General features: G+C 41.8%; 1 protein-coding gene across 3 annotated transcripts; it reads left to right on the top strand.

The window, feature by feature from the left end:
• Window positions 1-1,029: 1,029 nt before the first annotated feature.
• spata2 (spermatogenesis associated 2) lies at window positions 1,030-8,767 on the top strand. 3 transcript variants are annotated; one of them, XM_083976149.1, is made up of 3 exons: window positions 1,030-1,109; window positions 2,198-3,041; window positions 3,785-8,767. In XM_083976149.1, the coding sequence occupies exons 2-3, from the start codon at window positions 2,691-2,693 to the stop codon at window positions 5,138-5,140; spliced, it is 1,707 nt and encodes a 568-aa protein (XP_083832275.1). In that variant the 5' UTR covers window positions 1,030-1,109; window positions 2,198-2,690; the 3' UTR covers window positions 5,141-8,767. The 3 variants fall into 3 exon arrangements, with proteins under 3 accessions (XP_083832275.1, XP_083832277.1, XP_083832276.1); XM_083976151.1 differs by lacking the exon at window positions 1,030-1,109 and adding an exon at window positions 1,399-1,579; XM_083976150.1 differs by lacking the exon at window positions 1,030-1,109 and adding an exon at window positions 1,399-1,575.
• The last annotated feature ends 12,803 nt before the right edge of the window (window positions 8,768-21,570 follow it).

The following is a 21,570-nucleotide window of genomic DNA, read 5'->3' on the forward strand; positions in this document are numbered from 1 at the left end:
AAAATAACTGCAATAAGACAACATAGAAAAAACAAATCATTGCATTGGAAAAGCTGGAACTGCTGACCGTTCCATATTAGCCTACTATTCAACTGAGTTTATCTTTAGGCTACAGATTATAGGCTACTGACTGTCGGTAGGATCTGAATTTGGAGCATATTGAATTGATTATTAAGATAATTTCAAAATCAAAAAAGCCATTATAGTTTCCTAAAAGTTGTTACCAGCTGGAAGTTTCTGTTATCGGATAGCCTACTGTGCATAAATATTAACCATTTTAGATTCCTACTCATCATGCAATATCATCTGAGAGGTGTCTGGTCTGTGCTGAATTCATTCCGCTGCATGACAACATACAGCCTGAAGAACTACATTATCTCCAGAGATTAAAGGACCAAGAAGTCCTGCAACTGATGGTCTGATCTCTGGATTATTGACATGGAGAGAGAAAGGATAGTCACAGCAATACACTTTAGCAAGTTATAAAGGGACATAATACTGCACTAATGTCATCACATGTTTGTCTCCCAAACATTTGACATACACAAGCCATACACAGTTTCTCCCCCAGAACTAAGACCCTACACAACTGGAGTCCGAGCCCAATTCTGCTCCTCTGCCTCCATGAATGTGGACCACCCTCCCATAACATCTGAGGGCTCTGCAGACGGCTGATATTTTTTTTAAAAAAGGGTCTCAAAACGTAGGCTACCTTTAAAAAAAGAAAGAAAAAAAAGAATTGTAATTGTGTCTCTTTTTTTCTTTTGATAACTGTCTTTGATTGCTCTAAATTCTGTTTTAGCCTACTACAATTGCCTATAGCACTTTGACATTTTTTGATAAAAATGTAAAGTGCATTACAAATAAAATGTATTATTATTATCATTTATTATTATTAATATCAAACATATTGTTCGCCCATGCAACTTCCACATACTGCTAGTGGTGGTGATGTGGTGTGGACGATGGGCTCTGCATCCCTTCCTCCTCAGCACGTGGGTCCCTGATGCTGATGAACTGTCAGAAGAACCGAGCGCATGCGCGTTGTATCGATGGGAATTTCCTCCAGTTGAGGAGGCGTAGCTAGCCACAGCTAGCACTTGTTAAAGGTAAGATGTGCGGGCGGCTGATGTTTCTGTTCACAAAACGGTGCGACCTCTCAGTTTAATCAGAATCAGACGTGGTCGCATAGGAGTCGCGCTATGATTTGTACTGTATATATTTTTTAATTGAACCTAAAATCATCTCCAAATATTTCTATCAAGCGATGGACCGCCCTGCTAGCTGAAGCAATTGTTAGCTAGCCAGCTGCGCAGAAATGGGCGTTCACTGTGTTAGCCTGTACTCAGCTGGGGGGGCCATGCCAGTCACGGAATCGGGGTGTTGTCGGGTTTGAGAGTTAGGAAGAATTCATATATGGGCTGTCCTCAGACTGTTTCTCTTACTACCGACGTTGTTTGGGGGTGGGCGGACTGTGTTGCGTTTAATGCGCAGTAGTAAGGCATGCTGATGTTGTTAGCTAAGGCATGCTATGCTCGCTAAACGGATGCTGCTTCCTAAGGTTGATGTGTGTGGGTAAGTGGAAGAGCCGGATAGCTCACAGAGGGGGGTGAACGGGAAACACAGCCCTTCCTCTTCTGTGGTTCAAGCCCCGGTAGCAGATTTTAGGCTTACGTGCCTCCTTACGTTTAATATTGCGGTCTTAACTTCAAGCTAACTAATGCTAAATGCAGGTTACCATGGGTCACTCACACTCCCGTAACGTAGTAGCTTATATATTCACTGGCGCAAGCAGAAGCGCCAGACCAAAGGGACACGTTTGTCAACAGTTAGTCGCCGATTAATGTTATGTTCACTGTTTTTCTTGGTCTTCTACACTATGATGTCCATACACTATGATTATTTATCAGTCCAAACTGTAAACGGGACGACCGACATGAAATAGTCCACATCCTCACATCATCCCACCCAGAGCACTGACTCTGTTTCTCAAAATAGTGATGGCTATACATCCTTTTACTCAGCTATAGGATTTATTTAAAAAAAACATGATTTAGGCTAATGATGGTTGCAGCATGTGAACTGTTATTTTTTGACTGTATCCCAAGAAAGTCATTTGGCTCAAGTTTCCTTGTGTCTTTGTGTGCGTCAGGCTGAGAGATTTCCATATCTTTAATGCCCTTTTGTGTCATTACAGCTGGGAGACGGTGCAGAAGAATCAGACCGTCATGAATGTTTCTTCATGATGAGTGACCTTGAACTCTGCACATGCTGAAACCAAGCTATGGAATAGATACAACTCTACATTAACAGAGTGTGAAGCAAAAAGCTGCTCCTGACCTCATCTTGCACGACATAGGCCTGTCTGTCTGGAAACAAGTCAGGCATTGAGCCAGTACCAGAGATGCCCATAAGAAGGCATCCCTACAGGCTGCAGCCTAGCTACGCCAACTGGAAGCACCAGACAAGTGTGTCTCTTGTTTAGAGGATGTGCTGCTGATTGGACGCATCATCTCATTCCTCTCCCACCTCTCCAAAACGTTATTAACGTTGAGTGTGTGCCAGCGTGTGCAGTGAATAATGGTGACAAAAAATGGTGCTTGAATGTAGCGTCCTGGTGCAGGGTGTGCTAAAAGGGGTGAGGCTCTCTCAGAAAAGTGTAACAGCTGACTGATAGTCTGCTGCTGACAATGGATGCCAAGTTGAAAGAGGACCTGTTTCGGAGGTATGTGACGGCACTGGAGAGGCGTCTGGAGGAAGGAGGGGAATACGCAGGGACTGGAATTGCACCAGAAGGGGACAAAAGCAGATACAAGGACAGCGAGGCCCTGCTCTCCACAGCCACAGCTCTACTCGGGGCCTATCAGCCAGATCCAGCACAGCGTTTCCGAATGGTGCGTTTCTATGAGGTGGTGGAGAACTCGCTCCGCTGCCAGAGAGGGGGAAACCTCAAGAGTTTGGAGAGAGCCTTCCACACCCTGGAAACCATCTGCACCAACCTCCTGCTCTTTCCTTGGAAGAAGGAGTTCAGGTGTATAAAGGTGAGTTAGTAAACTTCACCTGGTGTTGACCATACCTGCATACATAGATGTCCCATTCTCTTTATGACAGAATGAACACCTGGAAACTGAGAAAAATTAAAATATATTTTAATCATGTTAGAATGTAAATATTAGATTTCACATTTTTTCATTGGAAACAAATGCTGAGTATCACAACCTCCTGCTTTGTAGTCACTGTGCTAGTGCCCACAAAGAGTGCACTGACTTAAGTACAGAGATCCTACAGAATAGTTACAGATTCGAAATGTAGGCTCTAAGCTGCAAATTAACTTTTTGATTTTAATGTGGCCTGTCTCGACAGATTATCAAACACCTAATATCTTCTCCAAAAAATAAAGTTACAAGGCTGACCAACATTAGCAATGGCCGGAATTTTTGCTCAAATTGCCATTTAGTTTTGTCAGTATTTTCTGCTCATGCTCACACCATGGTGTCATATATAGTGTTATAAAAAAAGAAGGAAGCGTTGCAACCAAAATGACAAAGTAAACACTGTACTCTGTAATCTCTGTAGTCTTGTTTTTAAATGCTTCTGTGTGGCTTGATATTTTTTCATGCCCCCTAAATGATCTTCATGTGTAAAGGTTGTGAATACTGTAGAAAACAAACCTGTATCAGAGAAATTGCATGCGCTGTCTATTTTTACGATAGATTTTAACTTTACTGTGTCAAGTGTTTATAATTGACTGACTCTAATGCTGATTAACTCCTCTCTCTTTTAGACCTTCACTGGCCCATACGTGTACAATCTGCAGTCTGCCATATCTGATGCTGAACTCCGGGCTCTAATGCGCACCATTGGCTACGCCTGTGACCATGATTCGCAGTTCCATTTGCAGGAGCACCCAGGAGGCACAAATCATCTCCGCCAGTTGGCGTTTGAGCTCTTCTTGGCCCAGGCAGAGTGTCGTCTTCTGGGGGAGGTAGTGGCTCTGGCCCGCGGTTCAGCCTCCGAGCTGGAGGCCCTGGAACTCCGCAGAGGTTGCAGAGACGATGCAGCTGGCTGTGCCGAGGCGCTCCGCAGACGCGACAGCCTCGGGGCAGACATGGCTCGCCTGTCTGTGCGGCCGTTGGATATAGAGAGGCCTCATGCCCACCACCTGAGGCGAGGTAGCCGGCCGTCAAAGTCTGTGGATGTTACAGATGGGGCTGGTCACTGGCACGCGGCGGTTAACAAGCCTGTCTTGAAGGCCTCGTTGAGTCTGAGGAAGGAGCCTCTGTTTGTGGATGCAGAGGAGGATATGAAGGATGAGATCATCAGGCCCAGCACCTCGACATCTCTCTTCTCCGTGGTAGCTCCACCTTCCTACAGCCCTGTGGCGGATTTCTTCCCAATTCAGTCACCTCCTCCGGCTGATACCTACACATCCTACCACCTGTCCTCTTTGGATGAGATTGACTTGTACACTGAGAGGGGGGTGGGTGGGACAGGAGGAAGGCAGACCCCATCTCGACCTCCATCCAGAGAGCCTCGGGATGCGAGGGATAGTTGGCTGCTCAAAGCTCATGGTAGTGTGAAGTGTCAGGGTTGTGGACTCGGCTGCTCCACTATGGCTTCCTGCCAGAGGTGTGACATGATCCTCTGTTCTGCCTGCCATGATGTGGACCCCTCCCCTTGCTGTGGCCTCCAGGACTACCACCCCAAATCCCCGCGACCCCTTGATGGATACATCCCTGTCAAAGAAAAGCTCTCCGTCTACTCTAACACTCACTCCCACTCCCATCTCCACCCGCACCCCCTCACACTGACTCACTCGCACTCTCACCCCCATCCGCATCCCCAGATGGTGGAAAAACCCCTCATGTCCACTAAGCTGTTTCAAAGCAAGTCTGTTGCCTTGACAACACCAAAGGGCGGCAGCAGTGACCGGATAAGCTTGGGGGGATCGCGATGCGGGTTTTGCAACAAACCAGGTGCATCACACACCTGTGTGAACTGCTCGAAGGTGTCATGTGACTCGTGCATGGGTTTGTATGCAAAGGATATGTGCACGCGAAAGAATCCCCAGCACAGTTTTGTGCCCAACCATCAGCTTAACTTTAAATCTGGCACCATATCTCACTTGGTGTACCGGTGAATCAGGCAGACAGATTTTTTTTTTCTCCCCTCTCGTCCTGTCCCTTAACCTGCAGCGTAGTCTTGCACTATTGCTTTAGCTCTGTTCCCCCTTAAACAACTCGTTCACTACCTGCCCCTTTATCTGATGGTATTTTGCTCTCTATAAAAGTCTCTTGAACTTTGTACATTTTCTCTTATGTCAGTAGGGCCCTGGAATGCACATGCCACAGAGAGCCATATCATGTGCCCATCTCTCTGCCTTGTACAAGTTCAGGCCTTTTATCTATTTCTTCTTCCTTTTACCTTGCTACCTGCTCTTGAGTAGTCATGTGATGTTGTAGCGCTTCCCGAGTTCCTCAAATTTTGTCCTTCTCAAAAGGGAAACTAGAGAAAAGAGAGTTTATTCCTTCTCATCTTGAATGAATTCCGTCCAAATGAACATATATACTTTGCCTAACTTCTCAGCTAAAAAATCCTATAATATATAAATATATATATATACATATATATATACAGTGTATATATATATATATGTGTGAGTGAGTGAATGTGTGTGTGTATGTATGTGTAGAAAAGACCTCTGAGCTTGCATTCTGACAAAGGAGATCTTTTTTTAAACTTGAACAGTAGTAGGGAAAAACTGAGAAATCGTACACTGGAAGTCAATAAGTCAATAGTATATATTTTTAATCTCTATTCTCTAGAACAATGTGAGACTGTTAAATGGGCATGAGGTCTAGCATTGGGATTTTAGGGATATAAACTTATGTCTGTCGGTGTGGGGTGGGAGATATCGTAAAAGGGATATACTGAGACAATGGTCAGATGCCATATATTCTATTTAAAAGATTATGCCTTGTAAATTAAACCTTCAATTGTTTCTGGTTTTATGACTGAGGTTTAAATGCTGCTGTTGACTTGAGACATTTATGATGTGTGGTGTTGACTTCTTTCTGGTAAATAGCCTGTTGAATTGTGTCAGCTCCAAGCCCCTGACCCCATCTCATTACACTCCTCAAAGCCTCCCATGGTCCATTATGTTGTAGTGCCCCCTTTACCAGATCAGTGGTTCCCTGTCAGTCTCAGGTGGGGTCACAGGAGGCCTCACACTAGGCCACAAATCAAGTGAGTGCAGTTCCTGGAGAGTGTGTGAGCCTATCGATTGGTTTTAGACAGTATGAAAGTGTATACACTGACACGGTTTCTGTCTACCTCAAATGGCTTCAGCTTATACACCCAGTAGGACAATGTGGTTTAAAACTAGCCCTAAGAAATACAGCATTTGTTATATTACCATTCTCTAATTTGCTATTTGTGTTTTTGGCTGAATACAAAACATTTCTTGCGTTCAGTAATTTTAAAGGTTAGCAGAAGTTATTTATTTTGCGTGGGCTTTGTATTCTAAGCAACAAAGCACAGGCATTTCTGATAACAGTTATGTAAGACTGTGGACATAAAAACATGAGCAATTGTAGATTACAAATAATCAACTAAGTACAATATCCCTACAACAAATACTACCTTTTGTGAAGCTCAATCTGGTTGAGACCCTCAGACGGGTTAGTGTTGGTGTTGTACGTTTGCATAGTACTGTAAACTGTTTTGCTCATGAAATAGTCTTGTTTACACTATCTTGCAGTCTAGTGCAGTGAGCAGCTATGGCATTTAATTGATGCTGAATCACAGCCTCTCTGCTTTTGTGTTAAAGGCATTTAGCATTTGGGTTTTACCAAGATAGTTTTTGTATATTTTGCACTGCAGCGATTCATGTTTTGTTTACCCACACGTACACCACAGTGATACCAAGTAAGCAGTCATCTAAGTTTTGTTGTAAAATTTCCAGTTTTGTTAGGTAATGTGTGCTATTCTGCATTTTTTAGACCCTAGGAGACCAAAGGCTCTTGATTGGAGGCTGATGTGGTTAACATGAGTCCCCTCGAGCAAGTCGATGCCACGTGCTGTGGAAAAGGTTGGGGTCATCACAGCTCATCAAACTCTGCTAACATTTAAAACTGTTGAGTGTCAGAAATGTAGAGGAGACTCTTAGTGATCTGGATTTGACTCTCCATTAATATAATTTCCTAACGTTGCAGTTCCCATCAAGGGCTAATTTTAAATCACATTAAAAAAAAGAAGTCTGGGTTATTTTGACAGACTGTTTGGGCTACTGTAGTCTATATGATCTGTCAGGGATATCCTCCAAATGCCTTAAGCTCATTCAGCTGTCCTCTCCTTTTTTGCTGTTGTCATTATATTGCTCTGTGTTTTACCAGTCTGTAGGTTAAACATTAACATGGTTTTGCCAGGCTGCAGGAATTTTAACCTGTCCCATGACAACTAAGGAAGTAATTCACAGTTAATAAAAAATACACTCCAGTATTGACTAAGCTCCACACAGGGTTTATAAGACAGTGATATTGAACCAATGTGAATGATTTTACAAGAATTAACACATTGTATACAATATATATAATACTGTAGACTTACAGAGAAGTCAAATTTAATATATATTTTCTTGTGCAAGCGAAGACACATTTGGTAACAGGGGGTGAAGTCTGATCTCATACTTCTATTCATTCCTTCCCTTTGAAACCAAACTTTGCGTTGTGTCTTTCTCATGTTAAGCAGCATAAAGAAGGGATGTTTTGATACTGTTTGGATGTAGCTTAAGGATTTTTGAAGGGCGTTTGTGGGTCAACATTAGCTAACTAGAGTATCACAAAAGTCTTGAGTGACCTTCGGGGAGGTGTGCAATTGTTGTATTTTCATCTAATGAAGCCTTTCTAAATAGTTTGAATATTTAACATAGATATATTTCAGTTGCTCGACTCTGTTCATTGCAAATCATACCAGCAACAAAAAAGACTTTCAGAAGTATTGAGCCATGTTGCAAGAGTGATCATATTGCCAAATGAAGAACAAATATCTTATTGGAGTAGAGAACAGAATCCTGCGGCTTGCCTGGATGTACAGTTGGTGTAACATAAATGTGTGGTTTTGCTAAACTTTAGCCTTGTGTATGTAGACATTGGCCTTTTTAAGAAGCCTAGAAAGAGAATCAACATAGATACCTACCCGCACACGTTTGGACATGGATATGACTCAGATCAGTGGACTGATAACTTGTAGAGGTCGCTACAAAGGGCTAAACAGTCTTCAGGGCTGCTGCTAAGTTTGTAGGCACTGTTTTAATTGTTTAGTGAACAAATGACTTGTCAGAGGTCATAGCTTATTTTACATTCATCAGTGGAGATGAACTACTGACATTGGAAAAGCAAAAGAGCTATTTTTATTTTGTGTCATGGAATACATTGAGCCATTTGAACATGATTGGTTTAACCCACAGCAGACACACTCAAGTCATCGTGGAAGTCAATACTCCCTTTACCTCTTTGTGTGGTTATCTTACTGATATTAACAGTGGTGATGTACTTAGGCAGCCCCTTTACCATTCCCTGTTTCCCAAACTCTTTCTTGGCATGCTCTGTACAAGGCCCAAACCCATACCTCTTCTCCTTCAACCTAACACGTACCCTCACCCATTGTCACTCCTCCCTCTCCTCCTTCCACCTTGGCACTGAGGATCATTGCACAACGTCTATGTGAAGGGGTATGGACCTTACGATCAATGTGTGGGCATACATTGGGGTGGAAAGGGAAAATAGCCAAAATTGTTAATTGGTTATATATATATATATATATATATATATATATATATATATATATATATATATATATATATATATATATATATATATATATATATATATATATATATATATATAAATGATGATGATATTGAAATGTAAATGAGATTTTATAAAATAATTTAAAGAATAAAACTCTGAAAAAAAATCTGCTCCTACTGCCTTCAGTTTATGTACGACTGCTTCTCCTTGTCTTGTGAAGGCTCTGCACTTACATTCAGGGTTTACAGTCTTTCTCCCCTGATTACATTACTTGTCTGTTCTCTGTCACTTCAGTATTCAAAAGGTCACAAACTTTCTCAGCTTCCTACACTTTCTATCTCAGTCACTCAGGACCATTGTATGATGAATTTGCTGACCGCTCAGTTTGCATGGTTTGGCTTTTCTTCATAGGACCACTAGATGGCGTTAAATACTCACATATACAGTGACTGAAGCCATTTAAAACAACATCAGGCCTGATGGAGAGAAAAGCACATTCTCAACTTCATATATGACTTAAACTTTCTATAAGTGAGTCTTGATTGCATTTAATTGGTGAGCTTTGTCTATATTGGTGACTGTCATTGATTACTATGAGCAACTGTATTGGTATTGAAATGAAATCTGTATGCACATATCAAAAAATAACTTTATTATTTCTCCCTGCTCATGTCACTGTCTCCCTCATAGGACCGTAGTGTAGTGTCATATCACTGTATATTAAAATAGTCACATGTCAAAGCAAAATTTTTGGATGTCTAACAAGGCATGAGCAGTCAGTCTATCTATCTAAGATTTATCATAATGATGATAATAATCTGATAAGTTTGAGGATCAGTTTCCAATGAATGAGGTATTACACTTCTGATAATTGATGTTGTCCACAGTACAGGAACAGCAGAGACGGATGTCAGCAGAACCTATGCAGTGACTGAGATGCAGAGCGAGTGTGAGGCCCTGCATCCTGCACCATCCTCTCCTCTGGGACATGTCAGAACTGTGCTGACTAACAGTGTTTACCAGCCCTTACCAGACAGAGTAAAGAACATTACTGCTCAGCAGGAGAGAAATATAATGACTAATGACACGTTGCTTAGCCTTTGAATAACTCCCACAGCAGCATTAACACCACCACAGACACTGAAGAGAGAAACAACTACGGCTCAGGCATTCAGAAAGCTGTCGTACCACAAGATATGGTGAGTTTGCATGTGTATCGTCACAGTGTACATTACTGAATGCATCTCCATTTTACTTTCATTTCTCCCAATTATTTAACCTCCACAGGGACACGTTAACAGTAACTCTTGAAGAAACTGGACTCAAGGAATGTGCATGTTGAGATTCCAGCAGCAGAAATTTCCATTTTCCAGCTCATGGCAGTTGATCATTCACTCAGCAAGGTGAGCACAGTTTTTTAATGGACTACATTTGGAAAAAGAAAGTATGTCACTCCTAATAAACACAGTCTTCTCTGTGTGTAATGTACTTTGCGTATTCCACCCACATAAACTGACTTACCTAACACTGCACCTACGCCCAGTCTAATTTATTCGCTCCACATAAACACCTGCATTTACATACATGCACTTGTGAAAAGAATGAGGTGAGTGTTACCTAGAAACCAATACCACAGGAGGAAGCCAAGAGTTAGATATGAGATTTTGGCCTGTGTAAGACGTTTGTCACTTGTTAATTAGGTGTCAGAGGATGGTTGTGATGGTTACTCTCCCTATGTGTCACTTAGAAGGTGTCTCTCTCTCTCTCTCTCTCTCTCTCTCTCTCTCTCTCTCTCTCTCTCTCTCTCTCTCTCTCTCTCTCTCTCTCTCTCTCTCTCATAGAGTGGTTAGATTTATATCCCATATTTCACTCTCAGCAGCTAATAATATTAAATGCATCTCTTTAATGAAGAAACATTTTATCTTGTCATAATCACTAGTTTACTACCTGAGCTTCAACAAATATATGATTGTACACACACTGTATACACTATAAGCAGAGGCAAACACTTACCTATTGTCTTCTCAAGGTCAAGGCCACTCTTGGCCCATTGTCCTAAATCTTCCACTATGCACAATATAATTGTCTGAAGGTGATGTGTGCTTTTTGATTTATTAAAGGTGTCATCACCTCGCCCTCCTGAGGATGTCCTTGACGTGACAAAGCCTCATCGCATCACATGTAGGTGAGCTTATTGTTTCATGTTTATTTTCTGGAATATTTTGTCAAACAGCACCCACAGACAGTCAAACACTTTGGCAAATGGCAAGCTGAGTGTATGCAGAGCAGATATGTAGTGGTTTGTTATAAGAATGATGGTGGCCCACAAGACAACACACAATACAAACGAAGAAAGAAAACACAACCAAGCACAGAATGGTGCAAGTGATATGGGCTAAATCATAAATATTCTAATATAAGTCCAGTACACCAAGAAAATCATTTTATAAACATGATCTATTGTAAATGGATGGATAATTGAATGATAAGTATCTGACTCTGTGATTATGTAAACAAGTTGAAGTTAGAGCAAGTAATTGAGTTGTTCTGACATTTCTTCGTGCCTCATGACCCCCATACACAACCTTGGCACTTTTGCTGTCAGCAGCTCATTTCACAGCGTATTTCATAAGAGATCCATTTACAGTTGCTCACAACAAGCACGCACACTAGTACTGTTCAGTTCCCTCTGTGCTTTATTGAAAGGCAATGAATAAAAATGATGGCTGCTTCTAAAAGAGTTTGAGGACACACTCTCTGGAAGAACCATAACAACTAAAGGAGGGTTCATTTCTTTGATCTGACCCTCAATACAACAAGCAGACCACTGCCAGATAACCCCAGAGGTCAAACTGGTTTATTGCACTGAAGCATTTCTATGAGGAATTGTGCAGCAGGGCCTTTCAGTGCATCAAAAAAAAAAGTCACGTCCTGAAGGGTCGGAGCCGAGTCCACAATTGTGCACGGCATTAGCAGTTTGGAAAGCATGTACAAGTGTCTTTAGTGATGGTTTGGACAAAGAGAAATGTCTGAAAATGTCAAAGTCATTTAATTTGTCGTCTGTAGTGCTTAAGAGTGCTGTTTCCATTTCCAGAAGACTGAGTTATGCTTTAAAATCAGATGGCAAGCGCAAATATTTCAAACAGTACATCTCTGTTTGACATTAGATAATGTGCTTTTAAATATTGTAGTGAACATTTGCATTTGTCGATTATCTTTGATCAGACGTTTGCAGCCTGACTGGGTTTCTTAGATAAGCAAACACAGCTAATGATCATTTTACTTGGGGTAAAGACTTTTTGTCTGCCTTTGAGAAAGATGATAGACAGAAATACTTTAGTCATACACCACAAATACTCAAACTGTCTTCAGATGTATTGCACTTGGCTTTAGAATAGAATCAGTATTTTGATATTTCCCCCCTCCATTGTCTTATGTTATTATTTATATTTCCACAGAGCTTTTTGTTTTCCTAAAAGTGTCTGGCCTCAACAGGTGTAAATCATTACATGCCTTTAAAGTTTTTCTCGCACATTTATTTATCTTTTAAACTCTCCATGGATTAAAGGTCACCGGAGAGAAGTGAGGACAAATGCTGAGAAATGTGATTCTTGACGTCAGTGCCTTTATTGAATGAATCCGTGTTATGGAAATCAAGTTACTTTGACTCATGCAAACATTTTAATCCAAAACTTGCCCTTCATTAATTGCCTCTGGTATCTGAAGTGTCAGTGTGCACAATGTTCTTGGTAATTTCTGTCGGCTCCTTTTTTTTTCCATCCAGTGCACTGGCCTTCTCTGAAGTCTTAGAAAAATTAGAGAGAGGTTTGACTGTGCCAGCCTCTCAGCCTTGACACTCTCCTTATCGGCATCTTCCACCACTCCAGCTTCTCATTCCTTTCATACTCTAACAATTATAAAACAGCCTTGGGCCATTGTTACTGCAGAAAAGGTGAAGCACATCACTTGTTCCATAGTGCAGAAACAATTTCTCAACAGAAGCACAGTCTTGTTGTGATGTCAGTGGCATGACTTGTGATGAATAGGCTAGATGTTCCAATGCCACCACTTCATAGAAAATAAAAATGAAATAAAAGAACTGTTTTTTACTCTATAAACTTCCTATTATATTTATAGATTTTGTATATACAGTATTGTATATTTAAGCAATATATCACGACAGGCCGTGGTATATGCTCATTATACCACGGCTAAGGGGCGTTGTTCGGCCCGACGCGAAGCGGAGGGACGACAACCCCCTTGGAGTGGTATAATGAGCATATACCACGGACTGGAGTGATATATTGCTTTTATAAAACGGTTACGAATAAAGGCAATATAAAAGAGGGATACGCAATCAATTTCATGTAGTTTTATTCAACCAGAAATACATATTATCCAATAAAATAGCCTCACTGTGAAAAAATAGTCCCACCTCTCCAGACGTTAGCTCCTAGTTAGCTCTGCAGCTCGTCTTTTCCTCCGCATTTTTTCAGGTGAAAGTCACTGCTCAGTCCCCTCTACCATTGTTAACCGTCCCCGGAGGTGAAACTTCACCTTAAACATGTGAATTCAACTACTTTAGTCCGTTTTTTAACATCGTAAAAACATCAGCTGTCTTTTGCTACGGACGGCAACAGTCCGTTGTCATGGATACATGACAACAACTTCCATTCATACCAGTCATACGTGCCTGACGCGGAGTGATAGCCTGCGCTGTGATAAGGTTTTAGAATAGTAGCCGTGGTATATGCTCAATATACCACGGTTAACAACCAATCAGATCGCCGGATTTCACCTTTCCGTTTTATAATGTGGAGTAACAAATTGAGATTGCAAAACAGTGTTGTAAAACTGTTGTCATCATGACAAACTTGTGAACTGACCACATTAGTTGTTCTATAATACACTTATATTAATACAGTTAAAAAGACTTTATTAGTAACTTGAAATTTTTTAGGGATGGTGGAAGATTCTAACACAGACACACTTTCATGCAAAACTGTTTAAAACATGGCTAAAATGAATGAATTGTGTGCTTATTGCTTACACTTGACAATATAAGAGATAACAATATACGTATTAGCTTGCCAGGTTACTGTATCTATATAAAGCTTGTTCCTAATCAACCTATTGAGGATGGAGTCTGTTGAGGAGACAGTAGCTACTATACCGTAACAACATCTAGGCTAAACAAATCAAAGTAAAATCATGAATGTATGCCTCACCTAGGCTGTCAGGAATAATTAAATTATTTAGTTAATCTAAAAGGTTTGGTGATTTTCATAGTCTATTAAACGCGACTCAGCTGAGTTTACCTAGCGGCTGCAGAAGCCACTCCCCGTCTCGTTGTATTTCAGAGGTGAGGCCATAGACTGTATAAAAAAGGGTGAGGCACAGAGCACCTCTGCCTCTGACTGTTTGCGCATGCGCCCTATGTTCCCCACGTAGACTTATATCAAAGTCCTTCTAGGCAAGTCATGCCACTCGGCGGCCATCTTGGCGACGCCACGAAAACCCCAAGGAGACCAGACCCCTATCTAAATGAATGGAGGGATGGTCAAATCCACCCTTTAACATGATAGCAGGACGGAAAAAACATACAGACGTGCTAGCCAGTGAAATAAGATACAAATAAAAACCAAAAAAACATAGACTTTACCGCAGAATGACGTTTAAATCGCTATTTTTCCACAGGGAGTACTCAACTGCGCATGCGCGCGGATTTACGACACCGCCGTTACTGTACGGCTGTAACGGCTAAATCCGTGATCTAGCAGCAGCCCGAGCATAAAAAATAAAAAAATAAACGCTAGACTTACATGAAATCCGTCTTAATCATCACCTATGGGCTCCTAGTTCTGTGTGTGGTGACTGTGTCTGCTCCCCCCTCCCACGATCCCCACTAACGTTAGCTGTCTCGGATGCTATCGAATGCTAGCATGGATGTATTAGTGCTAGCATGTCGTCTCAGCAGCAGCAGCAGTCAGTTAAAAATAAATAAATACAGTCCGAGTGAACCGCTGGAGCCACGGACTGATTACCGACCATCACTAACAACTAAAGCCTCGACCGGTAACAAGTATGAGGGGCGTTGTGCTGCGCTAGCTCGATGCTAACTTCGACTAGCGGTAGCGTTAGCATCCGCCGCTAGCTTCGGTTAGCATCCGCCGCTAACAGCCGCTTCTCAGCTCACAACAAGCCTCTCGTACTCGGTACAATAAAACGAGAGGCTCTCGTTAATGGTGATGGTGTCTATCGGTCCACGGCTCCAGTGCTTCACCCGGACTGTGTGTGTTTTTTTTTTTTGGAGTGGACTGCTGCTGCTGCTATCATGGACAGGAGGCTAACGCCCCCAGGGGAAGGGGCCCAGTTTGAATGTTAGGTTAAAAAATGAAACGAACAAAACTATACATTCAAAAGTTAAATTAAAGAAAAGGTAGACTGATCGGTTCATTGTAAAACACTTATTGATGTGAATGTGGTGAATTCTGTATACGTAGCGAGGTAGCTCTTTCGTTCAGCAGCACACACCTGAAGCTTCACTTTTCATTAAGACCAACCAATGTAGCTGCCAAATTAACAAGCCGGCAGTAAACCTCTAAAACTCCGCGGGTAATTAAACAGCTTTCCTCCAGGATGAGGAGCCGCTCCCGGTCGCCGGTGGCTCTGCACTTTTCCGAAAACCTTAGAGTAAATTTTCAACCTGACCACATACAGTACACACGGTGCTAAAGCCGTGTTGTTGTTGCCACCAGGTAGGTTTGTCTGTCGTAAATCTACTTGTGCGCATGCGCTGGTGCAACAACATGATTGGCCTAGTTCAGCTCTGGCAAAGCAGGTGATTGGCTGCTGGTGAAAAGGGGCGGGACATGCGCCATCTTTGGCGTCGCAGCTTTCCCCATTCAAAACGGGCAGAGTGGTCTGTCTCCTCATATTAGAACGTCTCTGCTTATATGTACGCCAAGAGGCAGAGACTACGCTGCCTCATTGCGTAACTCCACTAATGGGGCGTTCAGACCAAAAGCTTCAAAAGACGCTCTTGACGCTCTTGACGCTTTTCCGCGACGCTGGTGGTCTGAACACCCTGGCGTTTTTGACGCGCGTCAAAGAAGTTGACGTCGGTTGTGGTTGGTTGAGTGGGGGACATCTACACTCTGATTGGTTGCCGCTGCTCCGCATCATCGCTCATTAGCATAAAGTTCAGGAGATTTCAACTTTCTCCTGACGCTCTCGCCGCCAAAACGCGACGCCAACGCCTTTGACGCTCTTCAACGCTCCTCGACGCTGGTTCTCATTGAAAATGAATGACTTCCGGCCACCGCGACGCTCTCGACGCTTTCGGTCTGAACCAAGGGGGCAGTTGTCGGTCTGAGAAGTGAGGCTCACTTCCGCGTTCAAAAAGCTGCAATCCCCTCGGCTGTCGCTGGGGGCTGGCTCCAGAAGGGAGCAACTCCAATTGAGCCCCATGTTAAAATAGCCGATTTTACAGCTTTAAAAAACATATTTACGGCCTGGTACATTTCATTTTTTTGGTCTCAACCGATAGTTTCTACCCCCGCACACACTCTGAGGGGGGTGAATTTTTTTTAAACTCTACCGTTTTACTGTTATTAGGTTTAAAGTTCTGGCCAATTAGGGCGCAGAACTGTTGAGTGACAGGTCCGGCGACCGCTGCTACGAGGCCAGTGGGCGGGCTCTCGGCCGGCCAACGGCCGCACCGCTCCAAATATGGCAAGTAGAATCCAACATGGCGCGGTTCTAACCCCCGTAGTAGCGGCACAAAACAGACTCCCCAAAACCAATGGGTGACGTCACGGACGCTACGTCCATTCTTTTTACAGTCTATGGTCTGAACGCACAGTAAGTGTGAGTGACACGTACGTTCACGTTGCTTTCGTGAATTGTAAACAAACATCGGTTTTTGCGTCCAGCAGTTTAGCGGCTAATTCAACTGCAGTGATGGATAACTGTACCGGAGAGGCTCAACAACTTGATCACCTTCATTTGAGGAATGGAAACCTTGTAATAATAGCTTGTTGAGTACAGTTAACATTATTGTTGCTTCGGTTTGAGTGTGGATTCATTGTTAACGGTTTGTTGTGTTAGCGGTAGTGCAATGTCGCGATCCTGTTATTGATGAGTTGCGTTTTAATAACAGCTGATCTGTGCACTGTAGCCTATATGGCGTGGACTGTGATGAGAAGGTGTTGCAATGCACACATCTGTGCAAACCATTGTGCAAAACCTGTTTGTTGTGACTTCCTTGCGTGATAAGCTGATTTGCCGAATACTGCCCCCCCCCATCAATTTTATGGCATCCCATGATAAAACATTAGGGAACTGACTGCAAGTCTATTCTCCTCTGGCAAATTGTTCCAAAGTTTATGGGCCCTGACAGCAATGGCTCTGTCTCCTTTGGTTTTGTATTAGCCTACCTTTATGTGCCCTGGATTTACAGTATCATTTGTTTTAGGATGTCAGTAAAACAGATAGTTTACAGATCCAAAATGTTCGGGAAGTGTGCTTTCACTGTGTGGCAGGCATGGAGGATTTATAGAAACCTAGAAGCCTAAGTAAAAGGAAGCAGTGCCCTTGGTGTAGCCTATCTCTATTTGTTTGTCAGTCAGTTTGTCTTTCCAAGTGTGTACCAATGTGCGTGACTGTGTTTTGTGTCTCTGTGTCTGTTGGCCATATGTTGAACCCTCCATTTGCCAGTGGTGTGAATAGTGTGCTCATCGGTGACCATGAGAAGAAATTAGTTTGTCTGTGTCGCTCCTGAAAAATTGTAACACTTTTTTCTATGAAGTCCCTGCATCGTAATAACATATAAAATAAACCCAAAGTATTTTCAAATTATTTATTCAGTTTTTTGAATAATGAAACATGTGATATAAAGGATAATGAATGTAAGATATATCACATCCTCAAATTTATTCTCCAGGTTTTCACCTCCTAACTGCACATATAATCTGTGGCTTTATCAGAAACTCACCTTCTTGTATGTAGTCTTAAATACAGCATCTCTTCCCTGACTGTGGATCCAGACTCTGTGACTGCATGCTTCGTGATTTTATGTGCTGTGCCCAATCGTTACACTTCCTACTTGGCAATAAGGGCCGGCTGATAAAATGTTCATGAGGCCATCACTTATAGTGACAGAAGATCAATGAATAAACAGCATCATAGAATTCACATACCAGAATTAAACTCCAGTAATTGTTACTGGAACAGCACAGTCCCTGTCCTCCGACTTAGGTCCAGTCAGGTTCGATAAAAAACAATGAATTAGAAATGTGCATGTTAGTTACCAATGTGTGTGTGCCCAGACAAAAAATGCTCTGCAGTACACCCCCAGTAAATTACAGCATGCAATTTAACACTTTTTTAACTTCAACTTACTCTCACACACTGTCAGACTCACACTGACTCATTTTCAAATGCAAAACTAACCCATAAATTTGAGCAGAATGGGGAAATAATCCTTTTGGGACTTCAAGCCTGGTTGGCCTAATTTCTAATTTAACTGGACTTTGCTTACACTACCACTTCCTAAACTGCTACAAAATAGGGGTTTGTAATATTGCTGTGTATGTACTATATATTTGTATGGACAGAATAGCTATCAAACAACTATGGTGCCCACAAAATATTTTCTTTTTTTTTTTGCTATTAAGAGTTTTTTATTGTGGGTGTTTACAACTTAAAACAACGTAGACAAATCACACCAAGGCCGTAGCTACCATTGAGGACACCGAGGTCATGACCTCGGTATTTTTTTCGGCCTAATGAATGAAATAAAAAAAAATAAAAAGTGCAAAGTATTAGGGAGGACAGATGGAAGGTGACAGTGACTCATCTCTTGTCCAAACAATTCCGGTAGGCCTATAATGCTCTTGTTTATTGACGCCCTCACGTACGCCGGTGTTTGTTTACTGGTCGCGGGAAAAAAGGCGATTCATTCGGAAAAAGCGAGTGATACAGCGCGTCGCGGAGCCTGCGTGCATGGAGGAGAAGGCTACTGAGTGAGTTGGCTCTAGATAAACTGCTCTTTCCAACCAGTTGTTACACTGCGGAGAAAACAGCTGTTTAATAGGGTCAATTCAGCGCCGTTTACTGTCTGTGTCCTGCATGCACTAGTTGAGCTACAGTAAGTGGGGGAGAGCAGAGACCTCTTTCCTGCAGATACTATACTGAGGGGGCATCTACTGCACTGTCCATTCTTCCATCAACTTTATGTGAAAAGCACAGTGACATGATACATTTTATGTTTACAGACAGGGGCGTCACTAAGTTTTAAGGACAGGGGGGGCTTAGCCCCCAGGAGATGCACAAGATGTGAGCATATGTGGTGCACAAACACAAATATTTCACAAACAAAGACTGTGAAATTGTTTCAAAATTTTTTTGGACAGATTTAACAAAGAGCATACGGTGTAAAGTTTAGGCAACCATTAGTTTTATTTCAGTCTTTTTTATTTATTTATTTATTTAAAGAAAGCTAAGACCTGTGAGATTACTACAGACATGTCTGGAGTAGGCTACAGTAGAAAATGTAAATTTTTCATCTCTGCCTAGTAAGAATACTAACAAAAATCACATTAGAGTAAAATCTACCTTTGAATCATGGGATATCAGGCAAATGAATAAGTAATGTGTAGGCTAACTGTGTAAAAGTAGATGCTAAAAAAAATTAACCTGAGCAATTTTGCAGCTGTTTTATTATCAGAGATACGTATGTCCAGGTGGAATTTGACCTTTGGAAAACTAATTAGGCTATATTTCACTAATAGCCTGTGTCATAATATTCACTCCATCCAAATACAACTGTTTTTGCCTCATTTTGATTTCACCTAGACCTCTTCATATTTTCCCATTCAAAGAAGACCATACAACCAAAATTAAGTTTGACACCAATATTTTACTAATAAAAAATATGCATAGAAATGTGAAATACTACATCGCTAAACAACGTGAATAACCAATTATAACACAAACCAAAATTTGCTGCAACAAGGAGCAGTCAGATGTATGTTTGTGGTAACTATAAGGAAAAGCAAACAAACTTCCTGGGCCTGTTTCAAAGTGAGGAACACAGCTGACGCTCCAGATGGAAGTCACCCCAAAAATAGTAGGCTATAGCTATGGTAAAAAAAAGAGTGCACACTTCACCCTAGAAACCTGTTCATCTTTATGTTAACAACCAGGACCTTCACCTTGCATTTCAGACTTTTTTTTTCGAGCTGGAATTAAACTTTATAATATAATATTTTTGCTACTCTGTGGCTGCTACGAGTGTGAGGAGCTAGTCTCCTGCTTGTAATAGATGGTGTGTTCTCATCAGAATTCAGTTGGTCTTCTCTGGATGATCACTAGTGATGATAATATCATAAAAATGGCATTAATCTAAAATGATGTGTGTAGTTTTTATCTGTCAAAGTGCACCAGATTGAAGCCTTTTAATATAAAATTGCCCCAAATTTCTGACCCCCCCCCCCCCCCCCCCCCCGCACACCACGACTATGACCTCGGTATTTCAAAAATCCTGGCTACGGCCCTGAATCACACACAAGGAAAAAAAAGGGGTGGGGGCGGGGGCACTTCCAAAGTGATGACATATAGTAGGCTATATGAAACAGCGTCTAGCCAGAGAGATTTAACGGCTGCACAGTCCCACTGTAGATGTGTATGTGCATGTACAGTATGTTAGAAATTATGAGTCTGCGGTGTGAAATTGATTTTTAATTTGCTGAAAAGATAGCATCACTAAAGATTTGACCAACAGTTAGTTTGCCATGTTGCTGCCAGATATTGTTATTTAACGTGCCACCTCCGGTTGATAAAATAGAGTTACACCAGATAGGACATGATGGGAGAGAGAGCCCCTCAATGCCAAGTCTCCTGTGCAGCTGCTTCACAGAGCAAGAGAACCGATTTCCAGCTGGGGTGGGGGATTGGGACAGTACCATAGGGATATCCATGATATGATCTTATTGCATGAAAGAATAGTTTCCTCCAACCATTGCCAACTGCCTACCACGGCATCAGATTTATAAGCCCAGGTTAGTGGGTATCGTGCATTATATGAGAGATAGTACTGATATATATCTGGGACTCCCAGTCCTCCCCTGGATCTGGGTAGTTTCTTGAAAGAAATTCTGTGTTTTTTATTATTCCAAAGGAATTGGATGAAGAGGGATTCAATGTCTCTGAACCAGCTTTGGGGAAATTTAAGAGGGATAGTGGTGATATGTACAGTGCAAGTCTTGGTAAGACATTCATTTTCAATATTTCATCTCTGCCCCACAGAGACAGTGGCAGGGCTGTCCATCAGTTTCATTTAGATTTAGGTTTTAATGATGGTAGAAATTATGTTTTCCAAAGAAGGGGGGCGCCCTTTAAATCAGATTTAAATGTATAAGAGTTAGGTGCCTCATTTTTGTTCCAATCAATCTTGTAACCAGAAAAACTGCTAAATAAATCAATCAATTTAAGAACTGCTGCTATAGCGGATGCTGGTTTACTTAGTGAGTAATATATCATCAGCATACATATTCAATTTAAAACTATATCCAGAGAAATCCACACCACATCAGCACTGAAATTTATTGCACAGGCTAATGGTTCAAGAGCAGTAATGAAAAGAAGGCTGTCTTACTCCTCTTTGGAGAGAAAAGGGCTTGGAAATTAAGCCATAGGTTTTAACAGAGGAGAGTCGAGAGATATAAAGAGCTTTGGTTAGGCAAACTTAAGGGATGGT

The sequence above is a fragment of the Trachurus trachurus genome (assembly GCF_905171665.1).
Source record: "Trachurus trachurus genome assembly, chromosome: 7".
NCBI classification, from domain to species: Eukaryota; Metazoa; Chordata; class Actinopteri; order Carangiformes; family Carangidae; genus Trachurus; species Trachurus trachurus.

What these genes read in the sequence shown, in the direction of transcription:
- spata2 (XM_083976149.1), top strand. Translation starts at nt 2,691, where the DNA reads ATGGATGCCAAGTTGAAAGAGGACCTGTTTCGGAGGTATGTGACGGCA. An exon ending in AGGAGTTCAGGTGTATAAAG is followed by an intron (nt 3,042 to 3,784) that starts GTGAGTTAGTAA and finishes TCTCTCTTTTAG; the next exon opens with ACCTTCACTGGCCCATACGT.